The 27,526-nt window shown below is 43.9% G+C and overlaps 12 protein-coding genes across 12 annotated transcripts; 6 read left to right on the top strand and 6 right to left on the bottom strand.

The window, feature by feature from the left end:
* Positions 1–40: 40 nt before the first annotated feature.
* Positions 41–2,550, bottom strand: V1516DRAFT_677403 (uncharacterized protein). The gene is made up of 2 exons (XM_066922580.1): positions 2,104–2,550; positions 41–2,016 (listed from the first exon to the last, which is right to left on the bottom strand). The coding sequence occupies exons 1-2, from the start codon at positions 2,473–2,475 to the stop codon at positions 202–204; spliced, it is 2,187 nt and encodes a 728-aa protein (XP_066776933.1). The 5' UTR covers positions 2,476–2,550; the 3' UTR covers positions 41–201.
* V1516DRAFT_677402 (uncharacterized protein) lies at positions 2,494–4,504 on the top strand. Its single transcript, XM_066922579.1, has one exon. It carries the CDS (start codon positions 2,809–2,811, stop codon positions 4,411–4,413), a length of 1,605 nt encoding a protein of 534 aa, XP_066776932.1. The 5' UTR covers positions 2,494–2,808; the 3' UTR covers positions 4,414–4,504.
* V1516DRAFT_677401 (GrpE-domain-containing protein) lies at positions 4,338–5,690 on the bottom strand. The gene has a single exon (XM_066922578.1). It carries the CDS (start codon positions 5,415–5,417, stop codon positions 4,668–4,670), a length of 750 nt encoding a protein of 249 aa, XP_066776931.1. The 5' UTR covers positions 5,418–5,690; the 3' UTR covers positions 4,338–4,667.
* V1516DRAFT_712729 (glycoside hydrolase superfamily) lies at positions 5,691–7,733 on the bottom strand. Its single transcript, XM_066924292.1, has 2 exons — positions 7,427–7,733; positions 5,691–7,334 (listed from the first exon to the last, which is right to left on the bottom strand). Exon 2 carries the CDS (start codon positions 7,306–7,308, stop codon positions 6,001–6,003), a length of 1,308 nt encoding a protein of 435 aa, XP_066776930.1. The 5' UTR covers positions 7,309–7,334; positions 7,427–7,733; the 3' UTR covers positions 5,691–6,000.
* A 1,010-nt stretch (positions 7,734–8,743) lies between these two features.
* On the top strand, positions 8,744–10,653 carry V1516DRAFT_431159 (putative adipose-regulatory protein-domain-containing protein). The gene is made up of 3 exons (XM_066919026.1): positions 8,744–9,181; positions 9,243–9,439; positions 9,501–10,653. The coding sequence occupies exons 1-3, from the start codon at positions 9,167–9,169 to the stop codon at positions 10,531–10,533; spliced, it is 1,245 nt and encodes a 414-aa protein (XP_066776929.1). The 5' UTR covers positions 8,744–9,166; the 3' UTR covers positions 10,534–10,653.
* A 120-nt stretch (positions 10,654–10,773) lies between these two features.
* On the top strand, positions 10,774–11,624 carry V1516DRAFT_625775 (uncharacterized protein; the record flags this gene model as incomplete). Its single annotated transcript, XM_066919721.1, has 2 exons — positions 10,774–11,284; positions 11,416–11,624. The coding sequence occupies 2 exons, from the start codon at positions 10,774–10,776 to the stop codon at positions 11,622–11,624; spliced, it is 720 nt and encodes a 239-aa protein (XP_066776928.1).
* Positions 11,625–13,115: 1,491 nt separating this feature from the next.
* On the top strand, positions 13,116–14,870 carry V1516DRAFT_691899 (WD40-repeat-containing domain protein). The gene is made up of 2 exons (XM_066923867.1): positions 13,116–13,388; positions 13,444–14,870. Exons 1-2 carry the CDS (start codon positions 13,164–13,166, stop codon positions 14,851–14,853), a joined length of 1,635 nt encoding a protein of 544 aa, XP_066776927.1. The 5' UTR covers positions 13,116–13,163; the 3' UTR covers positions 14,854–14,870.
* Positions 14,871–14,908: 38 nt separating this feature from the next.
* On the bottom strand, positions 14,909–18,501 carry V1516DRAFT_430975 (exocyst complex component Sec10-like protein). Its single transcript, XM_066919025.1, has 2 exons — positions 17,707–18,501; positions 14,909–17,630 (listed from the first exon to the last, which is right to left on the bottom strand). Exons 1-2 carry the CDS (start codon positions 18,149–18,151, stop codon positions 15,097–15,099), a joined length of 2,979 nt encoding a protein of 992 aa, XP_066776926.1. The 5' UTR covers positions 18,152–18,501; the 3' UTR covers positions 14,909–15,096.
* Positions 18,461–20,413, bottom strand: V1516DRAFT_677387 (vacuolar ATP synthase subunit S1-domain-containing protein). Its single transcript, XM_066922577.1, has 2 exons — positions 20,234–20,413; positions 18,461–19,693 (listed from the first exon to the last, which is right to left on the bottom strand). Exons 1-2 carry the CDS (start codon positions 20,341–20,343, stop codon positions 18,853–18,855), a joined length of 951 nt encoding a protein of 316 aa, XP_066776925.1. The 5' UTR covers positions 20,344–20,413; the 3' UTR covers positions 18,461–18,852.
* Positions 20,414–20,828: 415 nt separating this feature from the next.
* On the top strand, positions 20,829–23,267 carry V1516DRAFT_639544 (chromatin remodelling complex Rsc7/Swp82 subunit-domain-containing protein). Its single transcript, XM_066920085.1, has 2 exons — positions 20,829–21,265; positions 21,311–23,267. The coding sequence occupies exons 1-2, from the start codon at positions 20,932–20,934 to the stop codon at positions 23,122–23,124; spliced, it is 2,148 nt and encodes a 715-aa protein (XP_066776924.1). The 5' UTR covers positions 20,829–20,931; the 3' UTR covers positions 23,125–23,267.
* Positions 23,268–23,706: 439 nt separating this feature from the next.
* V1516DRAFT_626113 (major facilitator superfamily domain-containing protein) lies at positions 23,707–25,241 on the bottom strand (the record flags this gene model as incomplete). Its single annotated transcript, XM_066919733.1, has 3 exons — positions 23,707–23,770; positions 23,834–23,998; positions 24,049–25,241. The coding sequence occupies 3 exons, from the start codon at positions 25,239–25,241 to the stop codon at positions 23,707–23,709; spliced, it is 1,422 nt and encodes a 473-aa protein (XP_066776923.1).
* A 1,520-nt stretch (positions 25,242–26,761) lies between these two features.
* On the top strand, positions 26,762–27,485 carry V1516DRAFT_686336 (uncharacterized protein; the record flags this gene model as incomplete). Its single annotated transcript, XM_066923660.1, has 2 exons — positions 26,762–27,198; positions 27,251–27,485. 2 exons carry the CDS (start codon positions 26,762–26,764, stop codon positions 27,483–27,485), a joined length of 672 nt encoding a protein of 223 aa, XP_066776922.1.
* Between the last annotated feature and the right edge of the window lie 41 nt (positions 27,486–27,526).

Genomic DNA, 27,526 nt, shown 5'->3' with positions numbered 1-27,526 from the left:
CTGCTAGTTTGAGTTTTTATATGAACGGCTCAAGTTATAATTTTATCTGTTACTTGCACACATTATTATTACTATTCCTACTGATCGAATACAATAACACGTACGACAAATATACATAAATTAGAATAAATTTTGAAAATCATATCCCCACTCAGACGTCAAGCTTTTAAATGTACTTTCATTCGATCATAAAGTTCCTCTTCATTCAATGACTTCTTCCTTTTCGGATACAATCTCTTCAACAATCTCCTCGATAACCTCGTCTTGCTTGTCAGGCTTTGCGAGCGCCAAAGGAACAACTCCGCCACGTTCTTCTTCGAGTTCGGCAATAACAGCCTTCCGCCAATTACGCCATTCTTCGAGCAAGCGAAGTCGAAGATTGATAAGCTCCCTGCTGGCTTGTGATTGTTCGGCAATATCATCTTGCTCAAAGATCTTGGAGTAATCTCGCAAGTTCTTACGGACTTCAGCCATCATTTGCTTAGTTAACAATGTTGGCGGGCGAGGGCGCCAGAGAAACTGCTTGAATCGCTCAATACGCTCATCCCGAATAAGAGCTCCCTTCAGATCCCAAATACGATATCCAGTTTCCAAAGCATGTCCCCAGAATGACGAAGCAGACGCAGCATACCGACCAGTAGGATCCCAAGCAATATCAGTAAGCTGATAGTGCTGGCCAGATGCTAGTAATGTCAAATTCGTAGGAACATCCTCCGCACCTTTAAATTCCTGCTTTTCACCTTCGAAATCGAAATCCCAAAAATCAATCTCACCATTCTTGTCGGTATGCACACCAACTGAAGCAACAATCACAAAACGCCCCTTAGGTGACCAGAAAATCGAATTAGTGGACTTACGCTCAACACTCGTAATCTGACGGAACTGGCCATGTATACCCTTCGATCTTTCAAGACCGTAGAATGATACATGGATCTTGATCGGACCCTGGCTAGGTGAAGGGGCGAATCGTGCCGGAGGTTGTCCTCTGGATCCGGGCATAGCAGCAATGGCCTGGGGAGGTGCTTCTGAAGTGGAAATAATGACTAGTCGGTCTCCATTGGGTTCCCAGGCAAAATTCATGACTGTATCCTTCAGCTCCACAACTTCAATCGGAATATTCTTTTCAGTAATACGGAAAAATTCAAGATTTGTAAAAGTCGATTTTTTAGTCTTTGTAAAACGAACAACCTTTACACACAAGAAAGCCGCTTTATTTTGCCAGTAAAGCTTGCAGTCGGCAACATTGAACAAATTACGAGTTCGAATAATTTCCTTGGAAGGAATAATCATAAGTGTCACACGCGCCGACTGATTATTGATTTCAGGCGTCCAGAACGCAATAGCATATTCAGCGCCTTTCCTTCCAGCATTAGCAATTGGTGCAGGAGAGAATTCAAAATCAATAACTCCTTCGATCTTGATGGATTTCTTATCCACTAGACCCATATCCGGGGTTTCATAGACAAAAATTTGGTGGCCCGGAACGACACGCGCCAGATAGGTTCCATCAGAAGTCCATTTGAAGGCAGGCCAGCTAATCTTACGAGGCCCATCGGAAGGGCCATGCTCATCTTGAACAATAGCAGAAAATGTTCTCATGGGCATTCCTGTCTTGACATTCCAAACGACGATCTGTTTCCCTTCATCGGCAGGAGTAAAAGGGAAAGAGGCTCGGGCAGGCGAATCATCAGGAATCATTTGGATCGGTTCAGGAGACCATGAAACAAGGTACTTCTCACATGGAGAAAAATCAATCAACTGAACGCCAGGATGCATAAATCGTGCCTTTCGGCCAAATTCTTCACCTCCCCATAACTGAATGCCTTGGCGATGGATTGAGCAAAGATAGGTTCCTAGAGGGGACCAAGAAATGAAAGTCTCCGTCCACTTGTCACGGGAGACAATCGACTCAGGCTTTTCAGTTTTGCGGTTCCATGAAACTGAGGCCACTTCGTTGCGTAAAATAGCATACTGATCAATACAATTTGGCTCCTTAAGCCAGCTTCGAAGATATTCCTGTAAGAATGCAAATTAGTAACTATTTCTCTTAACAGCCTGAAACAGTCTAAAACAGTCTGAAACAGAATGATAGTTCAAACTTACTTCTTCATGGTACGGCTCCTCAGGAGGATCTTCGTATTCCTCCTCTTCGTCGTCGTCATCTTCCCCATATCTCTCAATGTCGGAAAAGTGGTTGACAAGCAGAGTGTGCTTGTTATCCAGACGGCGGTTATTTAACCCTCGGATCGCACGTTCAGCCTGTTCGGGAGTATCAAAACTAATGAAGACGTATCCTTTCGACTTGCCATCACTCCCCATAGGCATGTAGAAGCCATCCTCCTGGATTCGCCCGGCTTCAGAGAAGAGCTTTTTCAGGACTTTCGTCAACGCGTCGACCTTCTTGTCGTTCACGATCGGGCATCCATCAACCACGACGATTGAGTCGAGAATTCTATCCTCGGCCATATCAACCATTTTGTGTTAATGCTCGATCCAATATTTGTTTACGTGGCCGTTTGAAACAATCAGTACAACTAAACTATGCTAGAGAGGAACGCTCAAACAGATTTTACTGCTCTTAAAAAATTTGACTTGTGATCGTTCCCTGAAGAGGCGATAGAAGCTTATTGTGGGTTGCGGGGTACAACTTGATTCTATTGACAATTCCTACAGGCCTGGTTCATGTATACCCAAATTAAAACAACTCAACTAAGTGTTTGGTGTTTCCAAGCATGAAATCTACTCAGATCCAACATCATGGCTACAGCTGTATAGCGCGTTCCTAATAGATTATATTGAACAAAGCAAATGAAAGATCATGGCTATCCTAATGAGCCTAGCAAGTCTCAGTTATCGTTCCGGCCGAGTGGGCAATTTGAGGGATTATCCAAATCGGAATCACAAAGCGGCGGATCTTCAAACTGCAATACTAAGCGATTCAGGACTCGATTCCCCGATCCCAAAAAGTCATTATTGCAAATCCTCAATATGACTATAAGTCATTACACGACACCATTGGACGATTTACAGTCTGTGCTCAAAGATCTTCAGTCTCGGAGTTTCGGATCCACTAGGATAGATCATATTGAGAGAATACAGAGTTCTCGAGACGTAGAGGGCCAAAGCAAGAGCTGGTCAAGGAGCCTGAAATCGAAATCTTATCAAGTTGAAAGCCATTTAGATCGACTAGAAGACATAGATCTAAGAATTTACGCACAAACAACGCTGAATAAGTCCATTCTAGCAAAAGCGCTACGACCTATATATCGTGAACGAGCATTGTTAGTTTACAGACAGATTCTGATCGAAATTGAATATTTCTTTGACCGCCAGACCCGCGAAGTGATTCGTCATATTATTCGTCGAAAATTTCGGAAAAAAAGGAATCTCATTTTCAATTCCGATGCTGCTGAGTTTCAATATCGCGAGGCAAAGTCATTCTTACTACTGCTTCGTCGGGCGAACGTATGTGAAGTGAAGCCTTGTTTGGAGTTACTGAGATTAGGTTGGGGACAATCTGGGATTTTGAAATTTCAAGTGGTAGATCAGTTATTCGCGTATCACAGGGTTGAGAACTGTGCCGAGTTAGCTGGAGGAAGCTTTGAATCTCTTGCGGAATGGATTGAGAATATAGATGAGGAATCTGTTCACCAATTGATCGAGCAGAGTGATGAATTTAATGATAGTCATACCGAGGTTGAAGACTTAGTTGAAAATGCTAATTGCAAACTACTACAATTTTCTGCGAAAGAATTGAAGGAAATTCGTTGTATCATGACAGATTCTAGAGGTCCGATTTTAGATCGAAATTTGCGATTAGCATTCACCCACGAACCACAATTGGAACTGAATTTCATAGGCCCCGTTCGTGCTTTAATGGATTTTAGCAAGCTTAAACCTGAACCGGCATCTATTCGTAAAGGAGCATCGATGTTTGCACAAGGATTGCCAATTGCAGTTAAAAGACTGAATAAGGCTGCAAAACGACATCAAGCCAAGATTAAAGATCAACTTCCTGTTCCAGTACCTCTATCTTGGGTTGTGGATATCCTCGAGAGACTCTCGCATCATTCCACTGCAGATCCTCCGATGTTTCGTTTCAATATGGCTTTTCGCTTACAGTATGCTAGTCTTCCACTTCCAGGTCATCCAGGTACTAGTAGAGGGGTATACTACTCTCCGTATTTTGATTCACATAACCAGTTCTGCTTACAGACAAAAATTAATTCTTCACATCTAGTAACACGCGTTCCTGCTAGAATGCCACGAGCAATTTTTATTCGCAGGTGTTACTTGAAACTTTTAGCTGAAATACCTCTGCTCGCGATTTCTCAAACTGGCAAGTGGAGTGCGCATCATATCCCTTTATTAGTCAGACCTCCACCCCTAGTGCAGCCGTGGATGATTCAATAAAATTAATATTTAAAAGATATGAGTAAATAGGCTCTAAATGCAGTGCGTACATAATGTACATACTTATCGATCTGTGATTAGCATTACTAGTTATATATCACACTCCACACGAAGAGACCAAAGATAAAAAGAGTAGAGCTTATATGTACAAAAATAAGAGACGAAATACTATCTCTTAACGGTAAAACACAAAAAAATGAGCACCACAAAAGACAACCACGCTTTTATTATACAGTAATAATATGAGAATCTTGTTACTCCGAACCCTTCACCACACCGACTTTGGCCGGTCGCAAAACACGTCCGTTAAGGGTGAACCCGGATTGCTGAACAAAAAAAACTGTTCCCGGCTCTTTGTCTGGCTGTGCAATTTCAAAAGTAGCTTCATGACGGTGAGGATCGAATTTTTCACCGATCGGATCGACTTTGGCAAGGCCGTGTTTGGCCAGAGTTGATTCGAGAATCTCCTGCGTCATTTTTAAACCGTCGAACAAAGCGATTAATTCACTATCTGTTTGCTCTTCGACCTCGGACTCGGTTTGCTGCCCTTCAGAATCTTGGGAATTTTTTATATTGTGTACAGCTCGATCGAGATTGTCGACCGAATCCAACAAGTCTTTGGCAAATCTCTGAATAGCGAAATCTTTAGCTGCCTGGACCTCTCGCTTCGTTGTCTCCTGCAAGTTCCGGAAATCGGCTACTTGGCGGAGATATTTATCCTTCAAATCAGCATTCAATTTCTTTGCCTGCTCGACTTCACTCTCAAGCTCCTGCAACTTCTTCTCGATATCGCTAAGTGGCTCCTCAGCACTCTCATCACCGATCTCTTCTCCAGCCTTTTCAGATTTCACTTCTGTAGAGTACAACATTGCTTGCAAAACACTGGGTCGGACAGCAATAGTTGGCTGCGGAACGACGATGGAAAGTGCATTTCCAACCCTTCTCGGCAAAGTTGAACGAGCTCGAACATTGCGAGCCACAACAGCAGCAGTAGATCGTAGCATTCTGAACTAATTATATCGATGAACCTTGATACTTCTGCTAAATTTTGATCTAGTCTAATTCTAGGTAGAGTATAGTCGTCCAAAATTGAAACCTTGCAATTAAATTGTTGTGACACTATTGAGTACGTTCGTTACGCTTCCACAAACTTTTCGTGGAAGAATGCCTCGAAGAATCCAATACGATCCCCTTCATCGCTTACATATGGCAGAGTCCCGATCACTAAACCAACTATTTCTAGCTCAGCGAACAAGAATTTAATGAATGAACAGCAGATATTTAACATAAAACATTTATTCAACATAACAAGGGATATCTCATTAGATCACTACTAATTGTGTATCTCGTTGAGTGAATCGAGTAAAGCAAAATAAAACAAAAACGTCAAGAATGAGCCAACTTTGGGTAAAAGCCCTTCCTTTGAAAGATCATAAATCACAGTAATAAACAAAACGAGCATATCAAATAAATCACTAAATAGTAGTCAACTTTATAGACAACTTCATAAGAAAGTTATGTTGGAACACATCTAGTAGTCCTGAAACTCCATTTTCACAACACCTAGAAAACCACACTTCATGTTGCTTAGTTGAGAATACCCCAGTACTGCTCAACTCCGTAGTCGCCAGGAGATTTCCAGAGATCATTGAAAGCAGTGAACTCAATGAGCGTGCTGCCAATGGCAGCCTCAAGCAAAGGAAGAACAATCTCTTGGTTAGCTTTGGAAGGAACGCCAACGCCATAAGTGTCTCCCTGAGTAGGCCAGCCAGACTCGGTGATGATAACGTCCTGGTCAGGGCAGGCAGTGTTAAGACGACCAACCTGCTCAGTAATCCAGGTTCCGGTCTGGTCTGGATATACACCACCATCGAAATAGGGGTGGCAGTTAGCAGCAACATAGTCAGAAGCCTGGCAGATCTCAGGATTAGCAATGATAGCAACAAAAGTATCGACACCGACGACAGGACCGGTATAACCAGCAGCACGGAGAAGAGTACGGGTTTCAGTAATCTTGGAGGCAAGCTCAGAAGCAGTCAAAGATCCAGAGTTGACGAGCTCATTACCGGCAGAAACAGTGTGAACGGAATCCCAGTCATCACTGAAAGTGTCGGCAATAGTAGAGACAGCACTACTGAGGTCCGAGACATCATAGATACCAACGAAAATTTTCTGGCCTTCAGCCTTGGCAGCATAGACGTTAGCGAGTTGCGAGCAGTCGATACCGTAGAGACGGATGACACTATAAGAAGTGAGTTCGGAAAGGTCTGAAGCAACATCGGAAGCAGATTTGCAGGTTCCATCGTCGTTGTAAGGAGAGTAACTGATGCCCAGAGAAGCAGCAGAGAAAGAACCGCTAGAAGAGGCAGAAGCGGAGGCAGACGAAGAAGTGGAAGACGATGAAGAAGAAACTTCAGAAGTCGACGAGGTCGAGGTCACATAAGTGGTAAAGGAAGACGAGGTAGTAGAAGACGACGACGAAGTAGTGGACGAAGAAGTGCTCGAGGTGGTGCTCGAGGTGGTCGGTTCGACGACAGCAACTACTTCGGACGAAGTAGTGCTCGAAGCAGAAGTCGTAACGGGTGTAACCGAAGTAGTGGAAGAAGTGGTCGAGGAAGACGAAGTAGACGAAGTTGACGAGGTGGTAGGCTCGGCAGTGACGACGACAACATCAACCTCGCTAGAAGACGAAGTAGTAGCAGCAGCACCGGGTGCGCTGATGATGTTTCCCCACTGATCAACGACGGCGGTGACTACTTCCTGGACAGTAACAATGATAACATCGCGCTTGTGGGCAGCGTTATGGGCGTGACGACGGGTGATGTCGACGGGCTGAGCAGCGACGATGGAGGAGACACCAAGAAGGAAGGCGAGAGAAAATACGGAGCACTTCATGATTCAAAAACAATCGATTCGGAAACCTGATCCAGTGAGAATTTGCGAGACAGAAAAACACGCGATGCAGCGAACAGCAGCAGCGAGGGAGCCAAGACAGGCAGGAAGGGGGTCTTACGTGGAGACTAAACAAACGAACAGCGACGAACAAGAGAGTCGGAGAATCGATTGCGACGGTGGCGAGCGAAAGGAACGACGATTGCCTGAATTGAGCGATATAGAATATGTTGACACTGAGTGGACCACTCTAAACCGTAGGTAGCAATGCGAACAAGGGAGCGACACGGAGACAGTTGCGAGACCGGATAAGGGAACGACAGAAGTTTCACGAGAACGAGAAGGGAGTGACTCGCAGACGGAAACAACGAAAATAGTGAAAATCTCTTGAGAGAAGAAAGAGAAAAAAAGAGTGAAAAAGGAGATAGAGTCCGAAATAGCCAGAGAGAAGAGCGGGAGAGCGACTGACTGAGTGAAGTGGATGAACCCAGACGGTGGGAGTGAGTGGCCGACAAGCAGAGATAGGGTGAGAGAAGCACCAAGCGAACAGACACACTCACTCCGGCGGCAGAGCGTGCCTACGCTCTGTCTTGTTACACATTTTGTGAGAGAAAATAAAAGGTCGCACACCAACGGCCGCCTCAAATTGCGCCAAGAAGAATGGTGGACTGTGCGTATATGTTCGGGTTGTCATGGCAACTGCACGGAATAATCTCAGTCTGGCTTTCCAGTAAACAAGGTTAAACTCGTTTGGGTAGCATCGTGCGCGGGTGTGGTTCGGGCCCCTGATTACGTGAATATGTTGCTGCTGGAACAGTGCGGGAGTTCTTGCGAACACGCTCACTTTGCCCTGCACGTGGTTTTGCCCGCATGGAGCGTGGCTTCTGGTACGGTAACAGTAATCGAGAGAGCCGATAGGACTCACTATGCGTTTATGTGTTTGTCTATGAGTGTGAGTGTGTATGTGTGTGTAAGTGGACCACGAATGGGACCAAGCTGGGCTAGGTCGGACCATTTGACTCTGGGAATGGATTAAATTGTACTAAATTGGACGAAATTGGACGAAATTAGCATAAATTGGATGATCTTTAATCGGACTAGAGATGCAAATCCTATATTGAACATCAAATTGAACATGAAATGGAACATGAAACCGAACATCGGAAACCGTAAATTCTGTATGAAATGACAAACGAGAGTTTGAGGGTAAATATTCGAAAGCCGAGGCCGACTGATCGACAACAGATCCCCTCCATGGTTCTCTACAGCTCGTCTGCACTTCACCATCCGCAGTTCCGGATACCGACGATCTGGCTCTCTCGTTGCAACGGCAAATAACTTCCCAGTCCTTGACTCACTCGTCCTGTCAGTAACTCCCGTAAGCCCAAATCTGTCTGCCGTTCACAACCAGATCTGTCTGTCATACACACAACAACAACATCGCCCAGTCATAATACTTCTAAAAGCCATTCAGCGCCCATTCCGCCAAATTAATTTGATAGATCCACCGCGCAGGAATTAGCTCGAGCGCCCTGTCCTTTTTCGGTATCTTGTCGCATTTCGCGCCGCTGCGTAAATATATTCGAAATCCAGACGACATTCCCAGATCATGTGATTGTGCGTGTCACGTGTAACCTATTGTCTGGGCTGGCGGTCCAGCACGCGTTTCGATCGCACGGGAGGACGAGTGTGCTAGGCAGTCGCGTAACACGGTCAGAGAGACAGAGGCAAGAAGAATACAGGTTTCAATCACACCGATGTTGGATTCTCATCAAACTAGAATAGCTGTTATATAGGAATATTTTCACCAGAATTTGGTTCTCATGACTGCCTTCTCCAACAGATCTTCGTAACAATCAGCATGGCTTCTCTATTCGTACGTTCGCCCAATAACCTCGTTCTTGTAACCTCTGGGTCCTCTCTAATTGTTCGCACAGAGTCCCATATGGACAGTCCTCTTTAGCCCAATCCGTTTCTTGACTTCAAAGCTTTTGCTGAGAACATATTTACGGGTCGTCCTGCTCTTCGTCGTTGCGACCTCTACGTTCGTCTTTGCAGTCTTAACTTATCTGGCATGCTATCACACATATATCCCGTTTGACTCGGTTTCTATGCCTGTCTATTTCGATTATTCGTGCGTTTTTTGAAATCCGGACATTGCGTATTTATATCTTTGCCAACTAACACATCTCTAGCGAGCGTAATTCTCCTTCGTCCTTTGTTATTCTGCCCGAAGATTTATCCCTCTTCCCAAATCAGGATTATAAGCTCTCATTACACCTCGTTGCCCCGCGGTCTCCACATAATTCTCAGCTGGGAAATTTTATGTGCTCTGTACGCATATATTCAACTGACCCCCTCGACGCAATTTCAAAGTCGACCGATATTCCCGTCTCCCGATTGTCCTCCCAGGTGTCCAGATCTAGTCTTGAACTGCTCTCCTCATCATCTGAACTAGTCTCTTCTGTTCTTCACAATATCACACTCCTTGATGCACATCGTCCAGGTATTCTTACTTACAAATCTGAATTGTTTGAGACTCTTTACACCTTAGTTACGTTCCCATTACTGCTCGCTGGCTTTACTCAACAATCTGATCCGATTGTTATCCCCATGGCCTCAGATTGGCAGTATTCTTCATCTTCAAATTATCCCCGATTTGTCGCCGCTCAGATCGATCGATCTATCCAACTGTATAGTGCGTCCCTAGTTTGGGAGGTTCAATGGAGTGGTGTTCGCTGGTTAATGCGTCATTATTATGTACTAACTTTCTGTCTCGGCGTTATCTCCTTCTGGTTGTGTGAACTGACCGCAGCTCTCGTGTCTTGGGTCCTCTTCTCTGCAATATTTGGAATAAGTATTCCTGCATCTGAGCCCTCCGCCCTCGGACAGTCCGTTAAAGAAGAGGTGAATAAGCCAATTGCACCCTCGAGCACATATCTACAGAGCCCCTCCTCGTTTTCAACTTCGCCTACCGCATCTACATCAGGCGATGAACCATTGGCATCTCCAATTTCAATTTCTGGATCTTCCAGTAGCAGATCTAAAGAGTCTGTAGTCAAGGATCTTGAGTCGTCCGGCTCTGATTCACCAGATTTAGTTGCCGAATCTTCGACTACGCCGGCAACTGCCACAGGATCATCTATTCTCACTGAACGCACTGATGATTCAAATTTTTCGCGAAAACGAACTGTTCAGTCAGCAGATGCCCCAGAAAAATCTAAATAATTATTACACCTGCTTATACATCGATCCATCAGCAGTATGAAATCTGATAGATTCAGTTTTTGTCAGACAGAATGACATTGTTATGAACACGTGAGAGCGTGCGGCTGTAGAATGACTCGGATTTCTGGTTTTTGATCAAAGACCCCGATATTAAATAGAGCAAGATAAGGAATATTTGTGCCTTTTACGCCTCGTTGCAATTCTAAGTCGCTACAATTAATTTCCAAAAGCTCAATTCCGATGCCTTCACCTGCTGACTACGGTTTTTTTTCTGTTCCACGAAAAGTGGAGGAATTGCTGAAGGGGGAGAAGTATTTGCATGCTCCTACACCTGTTGATGTGTCGAAGGAAATTGCCTTTCCATCTACTCCAATTGTGAATGCTGCTCGGGAATTTGTTAAGCAAAAGCTTCCAGAGCACACATTTAATCATTCGCATCGTGTCTTTTACTACGGAGCAGTAATGATCGCTCAGCAGTTTCCTGAGCATGCAAATAATGAGACTCTATTGGAAACCTACGCGCTTACTTGTCTGTTCCATGACATTGCCACGGCTGATGAGTTTCTTTATGGAACACGTATGAGTTTCGATTTTTACGGGGCGTTTATTGCGCGTGAGTTTTTGCTTAAGCAAGGCTCTGTCCAAGATTCTGCGGATGGAGTTGCGGAGGCTATTCTTCGTCACCAAGACTCTGAGGTCGACGGGACGATCACGTTTCTTGGATTAATTATCCAGTTGACAACTTTAATGGGTTAGTACCAGACAGAGCCAGACTAATGATAGCGTACCCCCTATCAGTGGTTTTAGATCACCAGTTTGCTCTTTTGTTTTTTTTCGTTGTTCAAAGTTCGCTAACGTTGGGTGTGTTTGCAAATTCAACAGATAACGCTGGATATTTCTTGCCCATGATTTCGCCCGAAACGATTGACTCGGTTATTGCCCTGTATCCCCGTCTAGGCTGGTCTGGGTGCTTTTCTACGTTTGTGGCCAAAGAGATCGAGATCAAGCCATGGTGTCACTCGACTGCAGTTCCCGAATTTGTGCGGACCGTAAAAGAGAACTATTATTTTATTGACAAGTACGAGAAGTGAACAGATTGCCGGGGCTAGGTGGCCAAGAAGGTTTTCGGTTTGCGGGTTGGCTGCATAATGCGGCTTCGCAAGCGGGAAGGCCAGGCTAAGTGTTTTTTTGCTATGGTGTAGAAATACGTGGCTGTTGCGTAAGCTGCATTCGAATAGTTTCAATTTGTATTTTTTGTTCATTTTCAATTCCTAAAGATCATTTTGATATCACGAGTTAGCGTCATTGGAACAGTTACTTCGGAAAGCAGCAGTATAGGCTCTAGATAGAAGCGTTTTTCTGACTAGAATCTCATTCTAGGCCGCAGTACTAACTTAGCAGAAGCAAATCGATGTTGTTATACGTAGATACGTAAACCTAGTTTGACCAAACAGGGACTAAAGCAAAAAGGAATTGCACTTATGAATGTTTCGACAAAGAAGGACAGAGATGAAAAGGAGTCTGAGCTTACGACTACATTTCCTCTCCCGAAACAAATTGCTTTGTTTATATATTGCCTAGATTGTACAACAAATTGAATTGGACTGGACACTTGGAGGCTTGGAAGTTGACTACCGGTATGGCTTGCAGTAACTAGAGTAATCTTCTAGCCTGTGGCCTATCAACTTTGAGTTGTTTCTTCTTGGAGATGGCTGCAGCTAAACATATTCCTGTGCAGGCCCAGAGTGCTTTTTTTTATTTACGTTTTGTTTTCACAATCAAAATATGATATAGTGTACGTGCATATATAATGATTAGCATTTTAGTGATGGACTATTCTTTATTTATTGATTTCCCAAAGTGGCCCCAATAATAACAATTGTGGTAATATATTAAGATACTGCTCCTCCAGACCGATATACTCTGAACAAGGCAAAAGGTAAACAAACGGTTTCTTCCTCACAACCCCCTCCACCCCGTTAAAGCACGTCGGCAGAAAAACTTTACGAAATATCTACAGATATTCTTTGGCGGCTCAAAAGTGCATAACAATGCCTATATTATGCAATATTGCGCCTTACTGGTATTAATGCAAATTTGGGATAGTTATAACAGCAAGTGATTTTAATGTGTGCCCGAATATTGGTAGATGCAACCTGCGATATATATATAAGTTGAAGTCGACTCAAAACTTTTTTCTACGAGAAGGTCAAATACAGCGACTCTTGGTCTACGCTCTTCTCGCTCTTTATTCCGCTAATTGGGCACTGTCTTCATAAAGACCTGTACATCACGACTATAAGTTATCAACCAAGTTGAATTTGTTAAAGCCTTTAAGCTTCTCTGAAAACCTTAGTCTGTTAAAAAATTTACCAATCTGAAACCTAAATGCAAAATTCAAGTATGGAATTGCCTCTTGTTCAGCACCAGCTCAGATAAATTAGTAATTTAAGAGTTTCTTTGATCAGTTATTTCATAGTCGATATAGTCAATATTAAGTCACATGACATTGAGCCGCACAATGAACTCCCAAATTTAATCCCCAAAAAAAATCAAAAGTTTAGAGATGAAAATGATAATAAAAGTCGCTCGAGTGATATATATCTATTGATAGGTACACAACAGAAATCATGGCGACGACGCTACCGCCTCCATCAAAGCGTGCACGACGTGAAGCACAACTGCCACGAGATACAAATGTGATTCCGTCCGATTTACCGTCAGTGCCGGTTGTATTTCAAGCAGCTGCAGATGCACAAAACGACAATGAGCCAAGTGGACTAGGAATGGTTCGGATTCCTGGTGGAAGCACGGTCGCACAAATGGAGATGCTTTTGAACACTCTCTTAGAATCTGTGAGTGAAAGATTTCTGCCGAAAATGAGATTGGTTACTAACATGTAGGAATTAGACTGATGATCCGAATCCATACGAATTTCGAGTAATTCTGCCAGATGGAAAATCAGTGAATTTGACAAGCGATTTATACACAAATATTATTCGTCCGGGGCTACGTACCTCTGAAGATGTGTTTAATATCGAGTATACTCCGCAAGCCGTATTTCGGGTATCCGCAGTCTCGCGATGCACGGCGACCATGAATGGTCACGGTGGTACTGTGCTTGCAGCTTGCTTTTCGCCAGAACCAAATGCGGGCCGTGTTTTGACTGCATCTGGAGACGGAACTACTCGTGTATGGGATACTGAGACTGGCACACCTGTTGCAGTTTTGAAGGGTCATGAAAAGTGGGTTCTATCCGTCGTGATATGTCCATCTGAACCTTGGCTCGTAGCGACCGGTAGTATGGACTGCTCTGTTCGCCTTTGGGATCTTCGAACAGGAAAGCCTGTTGGTAATGCGCTAAGAGGTCATTCAAAATTTGTAACCTCTTTAGCTTTTGAGCCTACAAATATGCTTGCCAGTAGTAATAGTTCTGCAAGACTTGTCTCGGCCTCTAAGGATGGAACAGCTCGAATATGGGACACTACCAGTAGAGTCTGCTTACAGGTTCTCTCCGGACATACCGCGAGCATCACCTCTATTAAATGGGGTGGTTTAGGGCTCATTTATACCTGTTCTCAGGATAAAACTGTCCGAGTCTGGGATGCATCCAGGTCTGGCTCTGGCAGTCAAATCACACTCCTGACAACTTTGAAAGCGCATGCACATTGGGTAAACTTTGCCGCGCTGTCGACGGATTATGTCTTGAAAACTGGCGGGTTTGATCCAGTACGTCCTCCACGCGGGAAATCAACAGACGAACAGCGAGAAAATCCATTATCGGACGGCCCAGTCAACCTGATAGCTCGCGCAAAAGAGCGATTTAGCAAGTCAGCCACTCACCACGGTATTCAAAGCGAACGAGTGGTCACTGCTAGTGATGATCAGACAATGTATTTATGGGACTTGTTCCCCAAAGGATTTAGGTCGGATTCCACTCCAAACATGAAGCCCGTCGCTCGAATGGTAGGCCATCAAAAGGCTATCAACCATGTCGCATTCTCTGCTGATGGCAGAATACTAGCAAGCTGTTCATTCGATAATAGCGTGAAATTATGGGACGGCTTCACTGGTGCTTACTTGGCCACTCTTCGAGGACACGTCGCGGCGGTCTATATGTGCAGTTGGTCGGCAGACTCACGATTACTAGTCACTGGCTCAAAAGATTGCACAGTTAAAGTTTGGGATATAAAGAATGCTAAACTGTACGAAGATCTGCCCGGCCATAAAGATGAGGTTTACGCGGTGGAGTGGAGTCCGGATGGCCGCTGTGTAGTCAGCGGGGGTAAAGACAAGACGGTTAAATTATGGAAGCATTAATCTAGTTTTTTTTTTATTCCTCTACGTAGTCCAACGCATTGCATGGTCTATTGGACAGGCAATTGAGAAACGTTGCTACCCAAGCCTCCACGAAGCAACTTGTCCAACACAAATCATATTCAAACGGTATATTATTTACAATTCACATGCCAAAATCCGAACAAGCTAAATTCTCCTTACATCCAAAAAAAAAAAAAAAGGCAAGAGCAAAAACACTCAAATGCAACATATACGTTCAAAAATTCACATAACCACGCAATCCGTTAATCCAAGTCCATAAACAGCCTTTTCGACGCGCCGTTTAATTAAGAGCCAATCTGCACGTCTCTCGACGTACTCCAGAACGTCTTCTGCAGTAACAAATCCTGCAAATTTCTGCACAACATCAGACATAACAATACCTATCTCCTTTGCTGAACGAGTGTCTATCAAATATAATTGTGCAATTTCTCGCAGGGCCGTGAAATATGGAATCAGCGTTCGTTGGCGAAGTTGCGTTTCGACAAATTGATAATAGTAGTTTAAATCCGAAATCAACAGAACGGCACCTCCATCGACCGAAATCGTCTGTCGCTTGATATGCTTACCTAGAGAACCATAGAGCCGCAAACCGACTTCTCCTAGAAATACGTCCAAAGTGTTTTTATCTGTACTTCCGACAAGAAGCTTGGTATGTGTTCCCACAGTCTTGACTACCTTCAGTGCTGCATTTGTCGGCCCCATTCGTGAATCTATAAATGACTGATCTCCTGAAACGGTCGTGGTCGTGTATCCCAAGGTGGTTGCATTCGCAACAACAGTGAAATGGTCAATGTTAAACTCATCCTGCTTTTGCTCGGTTCGTAAAATAAAATCAACTTGCTCTATAAGCACATCAATGCCTCGATTCAAACCTTGCGCAACTTTTTCATCAAGCATTTGCTCGAATCGTCGTTTCTCATTCACGGCATGACTCAGAAAATTTGTTCGATCTACAAACTTCCGACTCACGAGCTCCTTCTCATAAAACACCTCTACCATCTGCTGAATCAGATCTCCAACATTCACAAGCTCAAGAAATGTGACCAAAGGCTCCACATTTTCAGTCCGCCGCTCTTTCTCTTGGATGTGCCTTCGTCGCAGTTGTTGTCGCGCCTCAGGGCTCAAAGAACTCATTTCGTCATCTTCGTCATCTTCGTCATCTTCGTCAATAGCATCCTCCAAATTCAAAGAGTTCTCTCGGACAGCTGGAGGATGGTACTCAGTCAAATGTTGCAGAGCTTTATCAAATCCATTATGGATATGCCTGAACCCTAATGAATCTAGTAAGGCAACAAAAATCGCTTCACATAACTCCACGGCTTCTCTTCCTGTCGGCCCAGATATTCCTGCAAATAACGCTGTTCGCTCTATACTTTCACGGGCTGCTTGAATCAGTGATAACGCAACTTCCAGAGAAAAAAGCGTCTTAATAGATTCCAGTCGCGAATTCAAGATTGCCGCGTTTGCTGCCAACTCGTTCGCTGGAATAGGATACTTGCTACTGTTACCACTGGAACTTCCAGCGCCACTACCCGCGGCAACAGACTGACGATCCGACACTACATCCAGTTCTGGAGCTGCGTCTGGGGTGAGTTCAGTAAGTCCCGGTCTAGCCATCGACGAAGCATGTGAAGAAGCCGTAAACGAGCTACCAATACTAATCACAGGTGTATTTCCAATGGCAACAACTGGCATCAGCAATACCTTTTTGAACGAAGTCAGGAAATCAAACTTTTCGGCTCCTGGTCCGGCGTTCGGATCCACAGATTCCTTATATTTACTCCGTAGGACACTTTCCTTTGTTTGCTCCTGTCTTTCAGCATCGGTTTCAAACCGATTCAACTGCTCGTCACACTTCTCTTTAAACCGATCTAACTCCTCTTGATAATATAAGTCGACGTGCTGTTCATATATTCCGTCAACGAATTTGCGGATCTTTTCGTGAAATATTTTCATGGATTTTTGACCTTCCGCATTCTCGCCATCGTCATCGTCATTTGCTAAAACATGATATGTCCAATCTAACAAGGCTTCATACAACCCGGACACAACAATCAAATGACTGTTTCTATTGCCCGTATTCCGCGATCTCTCTACAAGAGCGGAACAATAGTCACCAAGGATATCATCAACCACTTTTTCGATCAGCATCAGGACCGTTTTCTCTGCAATATCATGATAATCACCGAAAACTTGCCAAATAGCATGGTTTTCATCCTTTATTGCATTTAATAAATGGCGAAGAAAATCATCCACTGGTGCTAGATCAACTTTGACATTTCCACCTTTGTCAAGAAAAAAGCAGGCTGAAGTACTTGGTGTGCTGGTCGAGACAAGAATCTTGCTTCTTTGTAGATAGGTTTGAACAGCAGTCCCGCCACCATTTAAACCGATCAGGACTTCGGCATATCTTCGAGCACGTCCATCGAAATCGGACTCATCAAGACCTTGCTCTAGTTCACTTAACGCTGCATTCTCAAATATACCAGCGATCGATAGTAAACGCAATAGCCGATCTTCAGCGTCGTCGTCCAATATTCCGGCTGCAAACTGTGTCATAGTCTTAAGAATAAGAGCTTGAACCTCGGGGGACCGATAAATCCGGAAGACTTGCGGATCAAGATGTATGGCTCGTATAGGGTTAGTGAGATCGCGATAGAGAGGCCAGAGGATACTGTAGACGCGTGCGAATTCCAGGCGAGCATAACCAGGAAATGAGTGGACTGAATCCAGAACATTTAGAGGAGACAGTTGTTCTAGAAATGGAGAAATGGTTAGATTTGAAAAGTTCATCGGGGAATCATCACACATTCACAATGCAGCAACACTTACGTTTAGAGAGATCCGCGATGATGATCTTCTTTGCTTCCGAACGTTTCTTCTCGTCTATGTAGTATTTTTCAGCGACACTGTCATCCCAGACCTTCATTCGGCGGAGCCGAGCTATCCAGCCAGCATCGTCATATACAATCTGGCGGAAGGAGCGACAGATGCTTGCACAGGTCACGTACTGAGCCAGCGGAAGATATTCAAGAATTACCGCATACACCGGAGACGGAAGAAGCGGGACTCTAGCGTAGCCATCATATTCCTGACTTAAAATTGGTAGCAAGTTTGACGACGACAATCTCCTTGGTCCCTTTGGATGTGGAAGTTCAAGCGAGTTGCCAGGGGCGTTCAGTGTCGACGTAGACGGCGACGATCCAAGTGGATTGCCATGTCGGTCAAGACCACCAGGAGCAGCAACAACTGCTGCTACAGGCGCCTTCGAAGGCATTTATCCAGCTCTTGTAATAGAACAAGCTTGAGTAATTGTCCTGCTTGTGCCTTGGATACGCGCGAATCTTAAACTCTTCGGTGTCGGTACAGCTCACCTCGAAAGGGTCAGCACAAAGCCAAAGCAGTGGGCAAAAATCTCCACGAGCCGCGAGACTGACTACGAACCGCAAACGCGTCTCAACAGACCTTAAAATTACAATAACAACCGATCGATATTTATAGAAATCAGCATTGTTCAAAGTCACCGAAAATAACCTGATTGTATAATGCAACAAACTAAAACTACTCACAAAATGTCTACGACCAAGCAATTAAAGAATTCAAGTCTTTTTGTAAAGTCTATCTACTCCTTCCAACCCAACCCATGAAAATATGTAAAAATAACAAGTGACGACATTAAACCAAAATGGCATATAAATATGTATGACAACCACCATCCTTTGGAAATAAAAAAAATGAGAGAAAATAAAAGAAAATGTTCGACAATGTTTATTGCCAAAAAAAAAGGCAACCACAAGTCTAAAATAACACCACAGAGACGCGCGCATCAACTTCTTGGAAATCATAAGACACTGTAAAAACCGTCTATATAAGATATTTATACAGACCGAAAGGGAAAAGAGAAAAAAGAACGATAAAACAAACAATCAATGACATGAGGTTTTGCGTATATGAAAACCATTATGCCCCTGAAATCGCTTATTTCTTCTGCGGAGCAGCAAAGTTCTGAGGTCCCATATCCTTCTCGAAAGCCTCGTAAGAAATCTTGATGGATGCAATGGACTTAAGGCCAACACCAAGAATAGCAAGGAGAACAATCGCAGCAATGATAGACATGAAGAGGCCAGCAGTGAAAAACTGGTATCGAGTGAAGATTGAGCCATCAGTGCGAGCACCCTCAGGAATCATGGTAGGATAACCAGTACCAGTAGAAGTTGGGTAAACGATGGTACCGTCAGGTAAAGTGCCAATGAGTTCATCGACATACGAAGGAGTAACGTCTTCCTCAGTAGCCGTGTTACGCTTAGCAACATAAGGCCGAGCAATAGGAGTGGAAGAGTAGACAATCGCAATGTTCTCAGAGTTAAGGAGTGACAAGATAGAAGCAAGGAAAACATCGTTGTCAACAAGAGCATTGCTGCGGGAAAGGTCATTAGGAAGAGCGGGAAACTCAACACGTACGACCTGAGTCTTCTCAGAAGTAGGCTTAACTTGAGCGGAAGCATCGGAAGCCGAATCGACAACCAAAGTATCAGCACCCCAGGTATCGACAATATGCTTCTCAAGGAGGTCTACATCGAAGTTGCCATGGGCGTTGCGGATGGCATAAGCAGTAGCAGCCTTTTCGTAGAGCGAACGGAGGTTAGGTGTCTTTTGTTCCTGACCAACAGCAGAAAAATCAGAAGCGTGAAGACCAGGCTGAGAAACAACGACGTAGGCGTCAGCCTTATGGTCTGAAACCATCTTGTGAGCAAGGTCCTGGAAGTGAGAAGCAGAGACAATTGAGGCACCGGACATCTGCTCATGGACACTAGGGATCCTACATCGGTGTTAGTATATGATAAACTAACCAAAGTCGTTGATAAAGAAATTTTTATGCTTGATAACCAAATTCAAAATCTTCTATGAATAATCGGATAGTGACGGTTTCGGCGGATTAAATAGTTTCGATAATAAGAAAAGCATAAACTCAGAAAGAAGTGCCAGAAACAAAAGCTAAAATATGGTATACAGATAGCATGCAACTGTAAAAAGATCTGAATTATTTGTCGAGTATCTTCGATATGAACTCTGGTTTAAATATCCAATTGTAGTTCATTCAAATAAAAATGAACTAAAGAAGCAATGCAAAACTTAAACGATCGATCCATCACAAAGATAAGACTGTCCGATTCTAGTTGACACAGATTTCCAAAGCATTGCGATGAATTGTCTCCTTTTCATTTCCTATCAAAATCCTTCCAAACCGAAACCGTAACTAGTCGCACCGATACTCACACAGTAATAAAGAGATCACAATATTTCTCTGCAGACACGAATCGAGGAAAAAATTTAAAAACAAAGCAAAGCTTATACATACATCTGAGACGCGAGAAGCATCAAAGGAGAGGTATCCTCGAAAGCCTGAACAGCAGTGAGAGAAGCGGCAAGCGCGAGAACGGCGCCCTTGGCAGCGGAAGCGAACAACATGTTGATCTGGATGTGCAAAAAGATCTTTGGACGGGCTCTTGACGATGGTTGTTGTCTGCACAGAAACGGGGACGGCAGAGTGGTAGAAGAGAAAGAAGGGTGCGAGAGGAGCGAGGTGGACGACACAATTCGAGCGGCCGGCGCTGCGCGACGATTGGCGAGCCGGCCAATCCAGTCTAAGCTCAAAGCGGAATGTCAACTTCCTGATAGGGCTGTGCTTGCCCGGTGCATGTCGAACATGAGAGTTTTATGGCATAGAATGGTTCACCATTCTCCGATTATGCCAGCTCAGATAACAGTCCGATAAGTCTTGATCACGTGTTTGCTGATTCAGTGCATATCTGCAGATGATATGTGACTATACTGGTGAATTTCCGTATTGGAAATTAATGCTGTATTTGTCGAAGAAGTACGTTTTAGGAAACAATGTAATATCTGAGGGACTTGAGGAGAAACCGAGGGACTGACACCCACAAGCTGAAAGTATCGGTGAAGACTGTTTTGAGTGTTAAGAATAGATCAATCCGAGTGATTTAGGTGCGACTTTGACGCGACAAATAGGACCCAATTCTGTCGAAACTGTAGGCAATGGCTTCTTTGGATTCAGAAAAGTCGTCTCCAGTTGCTTCTGAGAGTCCACCTCAAGATCAGCAGAACAACAGTCGCAAGCGGGTCAATTCATCTGGGCCTCTGTCTCCGGCGAAACGCGCGAAGGTGGCCGATGAATCTGAATCTAAATCTGATTCGCCATTAGATCTCCATTCGCCTTCTAGTATGCACACTTCCGCTTTAATAGCAAGTCCGGTGAAGGACGAACATACAGGATCTGGCCCAGCAGATGTAGATTCTCTGGCAAATTCGTCAGACGCGGAGGAAGGCGAGCTTGTTGAAGAAGACGACCAAGAAGGTGATGTGACCACTGGTATGTATCAAGGCTGATTCAAGTAGCACTAGATTAATTTTTTAGTGAACAATTCGGCGAAATCGCCGGAGTCGGTTGCAAAAGAGTCTTCACCCGGCCGAACTGTTGAGGAGGCCGATAATTCTAGTGATGAAATTGTCGATGAGAAAGCAGATGACAACGGTGACGTAAATAGCGATGTCGAAGATTCTCATAGTCGAGATCCGAATATTAAGTTCGAGTCCACAGCTCAGTTTGATGATGGTGATAAAGACGACGATGACTATCATTCCTCTTCTGGACAATCTACTGATGAGGAAGACGATACTCGCGTTGACAAGGAAGAAGGAGAAATAGAGGAAGGAGAAATAGATGAAGATGATGATGCGAACGAGACAACTGAACACCCTGCAGAATCAGACGAAGACAGTGATGCTGGTGATCCTCCTAAAGCTGAGGACGAAGATGAAAATGATAACGACGACGAAGACGAAGATGAGGAAAGCACGCCTTCTCTTAGAAAGCGCCGACGAACTACTTCTAGTTCGCCTTCCGTTTCAGTATCTAAACGAGGTCGCGGAGGGTATAGAGGACGAAGAAGAGGCACAGGACATCCTGTGGTCAGTGAACACATTGTTAAGGTGGAACCAACGACTACTCCAACGCCTGCACCTAGTACACCTGTGGTTCGGCACAATACTCATCGGTCTAAATTTCAACCTCCAATTCCTGTTTCCGATCATACTACTGATCGGCTTAATTCTGAGGGTGATGAATACACGATCAAGTTGATAGACCCTGAAGGTGAAAAGAAAGTTGCATCGGACGGGACACTACTCGGTGGTCGCCAATATCGAATGCGAGTCTTCAAATTACCGCAGCATGGAGATAAATTATTTATGATGGCGACTGAATGTGCTAAAGAACTACAGTATCGTGATTCTTATTTATTATTCAATAAAAACAAGTGCTTGTATAAGGTGATTGCCACTCAGACAGACAAGGAAGCGTTAATCGAAATGGGCAATTTGCCGTATGCATATCGTTCTCGACAAATCGGAATAGTATCAGCTCGAAGCATGTTTCGTCATTTTGGATCATTATGTGTTGTTGATGGCCATCGAGTGAAGGATGATTATTTTGAACAACGCGCTAGAGATGATGGATATACAGAGAATGATCTGGCTGTAGAGAAGAAAACGTCGCATCCATCCTATCGAGACCAAGAACGTCGAGAATCGCCGATGACAATGGCTAATAAGGAATCTATTCTTCACTCGGGCTCGATAGGCAGTTCAGTGGAGGGTGTTGTTGTATCGTCGCAGGCGATAGCGGCCGGAGATACGATTGTCGGGACTTTGCAGGACGACCTCAGCGGTCAGATTGTTTTTGGTACACGTGGCCAGCCTAAACTTTTGAATGTTCCTGTGCAGCGGATCATTGGCATTTTTTCTGCATCTTCGAGCACAACCACCGATCCCGAAGACGAGCCGATCAAGTTCCAGGCGCACACTGCGAGAGGAATTAAGGTCGATACCACACATCGTGCGTCGGTTCAGCAAATGGTAGAAGCTGCTGCAACGGCCGTTGAGTTTAACGAGTATATCGGTCAGAAACGAAAAATCCGAAATCGGTTTTGGCAAGCATTTTGGAAGCCCGAAAAACCACAAAAGCTTGAGGAAATTGAGGGGTCTGAAAAAATTGATAAGATAGAAAGTAAGGAAGGTGAGGGAGTAGATACTAAAGTAGAAGGAGAGTCAATTGTGGTCGAGAGAGTTGAGGACGTTACTAAGACAGGCTCGATTGCTCCGATAGGAAGTGACGTGGAATCTGAATTACTGGAGAAAGATGTACCTCGAGCTATAAAGAGCGAATCATAAGAACCAGGCTGAAATAATTTATTGGCGGGTCATAGTTTGTATAGTATGTTTTTGCAAAATCGTTGAATTGAATGGATGGGGCCGGATTAATTTGTACACAAAAGTCGTCAGTAAAAATAATCATTGCCAGTAAGAAATTAAACCAAATTCAGATATTCTGTTAAAAAAATATTAATGACAGGAAACGTCATGCTCTGCTTTTTGCATTGAGAGTCACTCGATAGCGAGAGATCCATATAATTGATCTAAATTGGATTCTGCAGCCGAAACTATCTAAGCAAGCTTTCCCGATGAATGTCAATCATTTGGATTGTTACTGCGATTTGCCTGAAGATCTTATCTTGTCAATTGTATTTCGGATCGTAGATGTCTAGAAAATCACTGCATGTTTCTTTGAAGACCACCATAAAGTCTACGAGCAAAATGACCCAAATAGGAATTTACAACACGTGATTTAAATTCTGCGACTACATTTACCTTAACAAAGATTACCCAATTTATGTATATAACCCAATGAATTTCCAAAATCTATCCTACCCCGATGAAAAACAGTGAACGCAATTCCAAATAAATGCAGTTTAGTTATCCGACGTAGCCAAATCTACTACGACCTCGTAACACCTTTCCGTACTTAAAAAACAAAAATCTTGATTGAGCAAAGTCAGTAATTCAGTCATATCAAATTATGACATCATGATCGTGTACTTACGGAGCAGGAATCATGCCGACAAGAATAAATCCAAGAAGCGCACTTGCCCAAGGATATGTAAGTTTGTTGTACATCTGGATTCCAAATAGAGGAAATGCAGCTGCAAAGGAACTTCGCATGAAGTTGTTCGCAGCAAGAACCGAAGCTGCGTAAAGCTTATACGACCTGAATTAAGTTAGTAGACTCGAATCTAAGATGAAGGATGCAATACTTACTCTACAAGATATGTGAAAATGCTGGTTAATAAAAACATGAGGCCTATGCCAAAAAAGGAACTCATGCAAATAGGAACCATGTAATGTATAGATTTGTATGACGTAAACCCAAATAGGAAAACGCCGATAGGCATGCAAATAGCTCCAGCCATAAGCATAGGCAGACGAAACTCGGGTTCAGGCACACCGCCATTTTTCGCTTTCAGTCGTTCATATATGCCGTTCCAGATCGGAGTAGTGCAGACACCGACTGAAACACCTACGGAAATACCTAGAAAGCAAAGTCCAACGAACTCTTGTTTAAATCCTTTGTTTGTTTCGAATACTAAAGGAAATGCGTCGAAAAACAAATAATTTATGCCAACACCTAGGGAGGTGTGAAGACAAAGCAAAAACACCATTGGATCTAGAACCATGATTTGAAACGGGCGTTTACAAGAGACGAGAACAGTTCGCAAGACCGACCGTTTGAGATGTTCAATCGGTGCCTTGAACCGATCGTCTCCAGTTTTCTTGCGGATCCGCTGAGCTCGCCAGCGTAATAGAACTGGTGCATACGTTTCGGGAACACAGGTAATGATGAATATCAAGCACGAGCCAGTGAAACAAAGCATGACTCGAGGCACCCATCGCCAGTAACAGTTTGCCGTAATGAAATTTCCAGTGATAGGACCTAGCGATGGGCCAAGCAAAGGTGCAGAGGTATATATGGCCATTGGCAGTCCTAATTGATCTTTGGTGTACATATCAGCGATTGTTCCTCCCGCAGTAGCAAGGAAAGCGCTACCCGCGGTCCCGCTGAGAAGTCTGCCAATTAGGACGGCGCCAATATTTGGAGCAAATGCGACCAAAAAGTCCATAGCCACAAAGAAGGTGAAAGACAAGATGTAGATAATTCTTCGGCCATAAAACTCCGAGAGCGGTGAGTAAACCATGGACCCAGCACCCATACCGAAAATGAAAAGCGTGAGAGTAATAATTGCAACTTCTTGGGAAACGTGAAATTCTTCTTCGACGCCGGTGTATGTGGCCGTGAAAATGGAGCTGGACCATGCGACATTTAGAGTACATATGGAAATCCCGACGGTGATGATCCATTTGCGTACCGAACCGATATTGAGCGGGTTCCCTTTGTCGTCTGGCCCATTCCAACCTACATCAAACTTCTCGCTTTGAGGATCACGGTTTTCCATATCGCAGTCATAGTCGCGGCTGTCACGCGAGTCTGCCTGGACTTCTTTCTCGTCGTCTGCATCTGGAAAGACAAGAGATGGACTAGGAGAGTCTGAGTCCGCCGAGGATGACGAATGGTGTGCAGCCGAAACACAATGAATGGACGAAAGGTGGGAATAAGTATGAACTATTGACTCAAGATCATTATTGCCAGACATATTTGGCGACTTAGACCCGGCTACGGACAGATGAGCAGGTCTATTTACTGGATAGTCCGAGAACAGGCAAATACCGTTTAGAAAGCATGAATATTTCAGAAGAAACCAGAGACAGAGTAGGAATTCGGCCAAACATATATTTTATATCTAGATATCCAAACGTCTCGTGAGGACAGCGACAATCGGCTTGATTACCATTCTAAGGCCGATATGGCTATAGAATAAAAAGCCCTAGCGAAGATTGCGGCAGGAAAAGTGATTATCCAGGACTCGGCATTTGCGGACCTTTCCTGTGTAGCGGGTCTTAGCATCGCCAAAGAGCTTATCCGGTGGCGCTGCAAATAACCGTGAGCATCTTAAGCATTTAGTGAGAAAACCATCGGATTTGTCTGAGCTATTACAATTAGTTGTAATTAGCCGACAGAAAGTTCATAAGCAATTTCTGAATTAAAAGCAGAGATAATTGATTACGATTCGTTGGTTCTCGATTTTTCTTTTCTGTGCATCGTCCGCTCATTTTCGGGGATTCTGCTCGCATAAATACTCTTGAGCGCCGCAAGAAACAGCATTTATTATCAACTTGGGTTTGAAATCACTGAGCCACAACAAATTTGATAAAAATTGTTAATATTATTAGCACGGATGTAATCTGCAGAATTATTATTAAGATCATGAGCAATTTGAAATGGACAACGTCAGACTCGCAAGATATAGCACTCAAGCTACCATTTGTAATGTCTGGTTGCGTACTCATTCGTGAGTACTCTCTACAAGACGTCTAGCTTTCTTCGTTGTCTTCATACGCCATTAAAATGTGCTGATAGATTACAAATTCGCGGTCTAGGCATCTTTGATGTTGAAGTAGCTTCATAGTCTTTCACATTTTAAACGATTGTACGGACTTGTGTTCTAGTCGGCTGTTTTCAATTATTGTCTCTTCGCCGCTCCATCGATTGCTATTAGATAATGTGATTTATTTTTGCCATCTAGGCTGGTTCTGGACTACAAAATCACCAGAATTACAATGATAAAGCCATTACATGCCATAATAAAATCGCAGACACTACGTGTTCTCGTGTATCACGAAATCAGGGCTAAATACTACCGAAACCAGTTGCTGAATCACAGCACCCCTGTTGGGAGACTGGTTAAGTCGGCCTTCGTCCCAACCAGTCCTAGACAAGAGAAGAAGGGACCGACTGACTGGTTTCTGAGCTGCTTTCAACCTGTAGTTTTCTCTCATTAATTTTTGTTGTTGGACATATTTCATTCCCACTGAAATCTACTTTTAATATTTTGATTCGTCTCACTCCATTATTATTATGTGGTTTTTGTTTAGCTGTTGCACGTCGCCCAGACCGAAAAAAATACCACTTTCCGGTATTGATCCACCGCCGTACGCTGATTATTTCAATTTCTACTCCGAGCAAATGCACAATGCTGCTCCCCGTTTGCGTCGAGTAGAATCTTTTGAAAGCCTGTCATCGTCAATAGCCAGCAGTGATGTTAGCAGCCAATATGGACAAGACGGAGGTCCTCCCGAGAATAGCGCTGCCAATGGAGCTACTAACCGCGGATATCCTGATTGTCCTGATAATATTGAAGGACTTGATGATCCTGAAGGTCTAGAAACCAATGAAATGAGCGAGCTTCTCAGTTCTTCTCATGCATGTTCTCAGAAACGATCTGAGCAGCGTGCCAGTCGAGATCAGCCAAGTTCTTGGTTCTCATCGTGGTGGTGGCCCTGGTCAAGAAGGAGGTATGACTACTAGAAAATGATCTTACTTTAATTTCTTTCTGACTTGGTTTAGCTATGACTGTAAATCTTCTCTGCAAATGAGCAGAAGCTTGTCGAAACCATCGCGTACTTCGAGCCTGATATCTACCGACAGTCTCGCTGGTCTTGTCAGTCCACTCCCTCCCCGCTCCTCCAGAGCTCTCCCAGCAGATCGTGCATATGAGTACGACGATTTAGGTCTCGAAGATGCTCAGATCGTTCCCGATGCATTTGTCGTATCAGTCCCTTTAAAATCCACGAATCATTAATTTTCGATTACTTTTCTCCTCGACGCACGTTCGCTTCTCCT

The sequence above is a fragment of the Lipomyces oligophaga genome (genome assembly GCF_038497815.1).
Source record: "Lipomyces oligophaga strain CBS 7107 unplaced genomic scaffold V1516scaffold_5, whole genome shotgun sequence".
Classification (NCBI taxonomy): Eukaryota; Fungi; Ascomycota; class Lipomycetes; order Lipomycetales; family Lipomycetaceae; genus Lipomyces; species [Lipomyces] oligophaga.
Note: the sequence above shows the minus strand (reverse complement) of the source record. Positions and strands in the feature narration are given on the sequence as shown.

Bases quoted from the DNA above. Each gene is read 5' to 3' on its own strand.
- V1516DRAFT_677403 (XM_066922580.1), bottom strand. From the start codon at position 2,475: ATGGTTGATATGGCCGAGGATAGAATTCTCGACTCAATCGTCGTGGTT. The intron at 2,017-2,103 runs GTAAGTTTGAAC...GCATTCTTACAG, and splicing joins AGGAGCCGTACCATGAAGAA to GAATATCTTCGAAGCTGGCT.
- V1516DRAFT_677402 (XM_066922579.1), top strand. From the start codon at position 2,809: ATGAAAGATCATGGCTATCCTAATGAGCCTAGCAAGTCTCAGTTATCG.
- V1516DRAFT_677401 (XM_066922578.1), bottom strand. From the start codon at position 5,417: ATGCTACGATCTACTGCTGCTGTTGTGGCTCGCAATGTTCGAGCTCGT.
- V1516DRAFT_712729 (XM_066924292.1), bottom strand. From the start codon at position 7,308: ATGAAGTGCTCCGTATTTTCTCTCGCCTTCCTTCTTGGTGTCTCCTCC.
- V1516DRAFT_431159 (XM_066919026.1), top strand. The intron at 9,440-9,500 runs GTGCGTTTTTTG...ACACATCTCTAG, and splicing joins CCTGTCTATTTCGATTATTC to CGAGCGTAATTCTCCTTCGT.
- V1516DRAFT_691899 (XM_066923867.1), top strand. From the start codon at position 13,164: ATGGCGACGACGCTACCGCCTCCATCAAAGCGTGCACGACGTGAAGCA. The intron at 13,389-13,443 runs GTGAGTGAAAGA...TGTAGGAATTAG, and splicing joins TGAACACTCTCTTAGAATCT to ACTGATGATCCGAATCCATA.
- V1516DRAFT_430975 (XM_066919025.1), bottom strand. From the start codon at position 18,151: ATGCCTTCGAAGGCGCCTGTAGCAGCAGTTGTTGCTGCTCCTGGTGGT. The intron at 17,631-17,706 runs GTAAGTGTTGCT...CTCCATTTCTAG, and splicing joins CATCGCGGATCTCTCTAAAC to AACAACTGTCTCCTCTAAAT.
- V1516DRAFT_677387 (XM_066922577.1), bottom strand. From the start codon at position 20,343: ATGTTGTTCGCTTCCGCTGCCAAGGGCGCCGTTCTCGCGCTTGCCGCT. The intron at 19,694-20,233 runs GTATGTATAAGC...ACACCGATGTAG, and splicing joins ATGCTTCTCGCGTCTCAGAT to GATCCCTAGTGTCCATGAGC.
- V1516DRAFT_639544 (XM_066920085.1), top strand. From the start codon at position 20,932: ATGGCTTCTTTGGATTCAGAAAAGTCGTCTCCAGTTGCTTCTGAGAGT. The intron at 21,266-21,310 runs GTATGTATCAAG...TTAATTTTTTAG, and splicing joins AGAAGGTGATGTGACCACTG to TGAACAATTCGGCGAAATCG.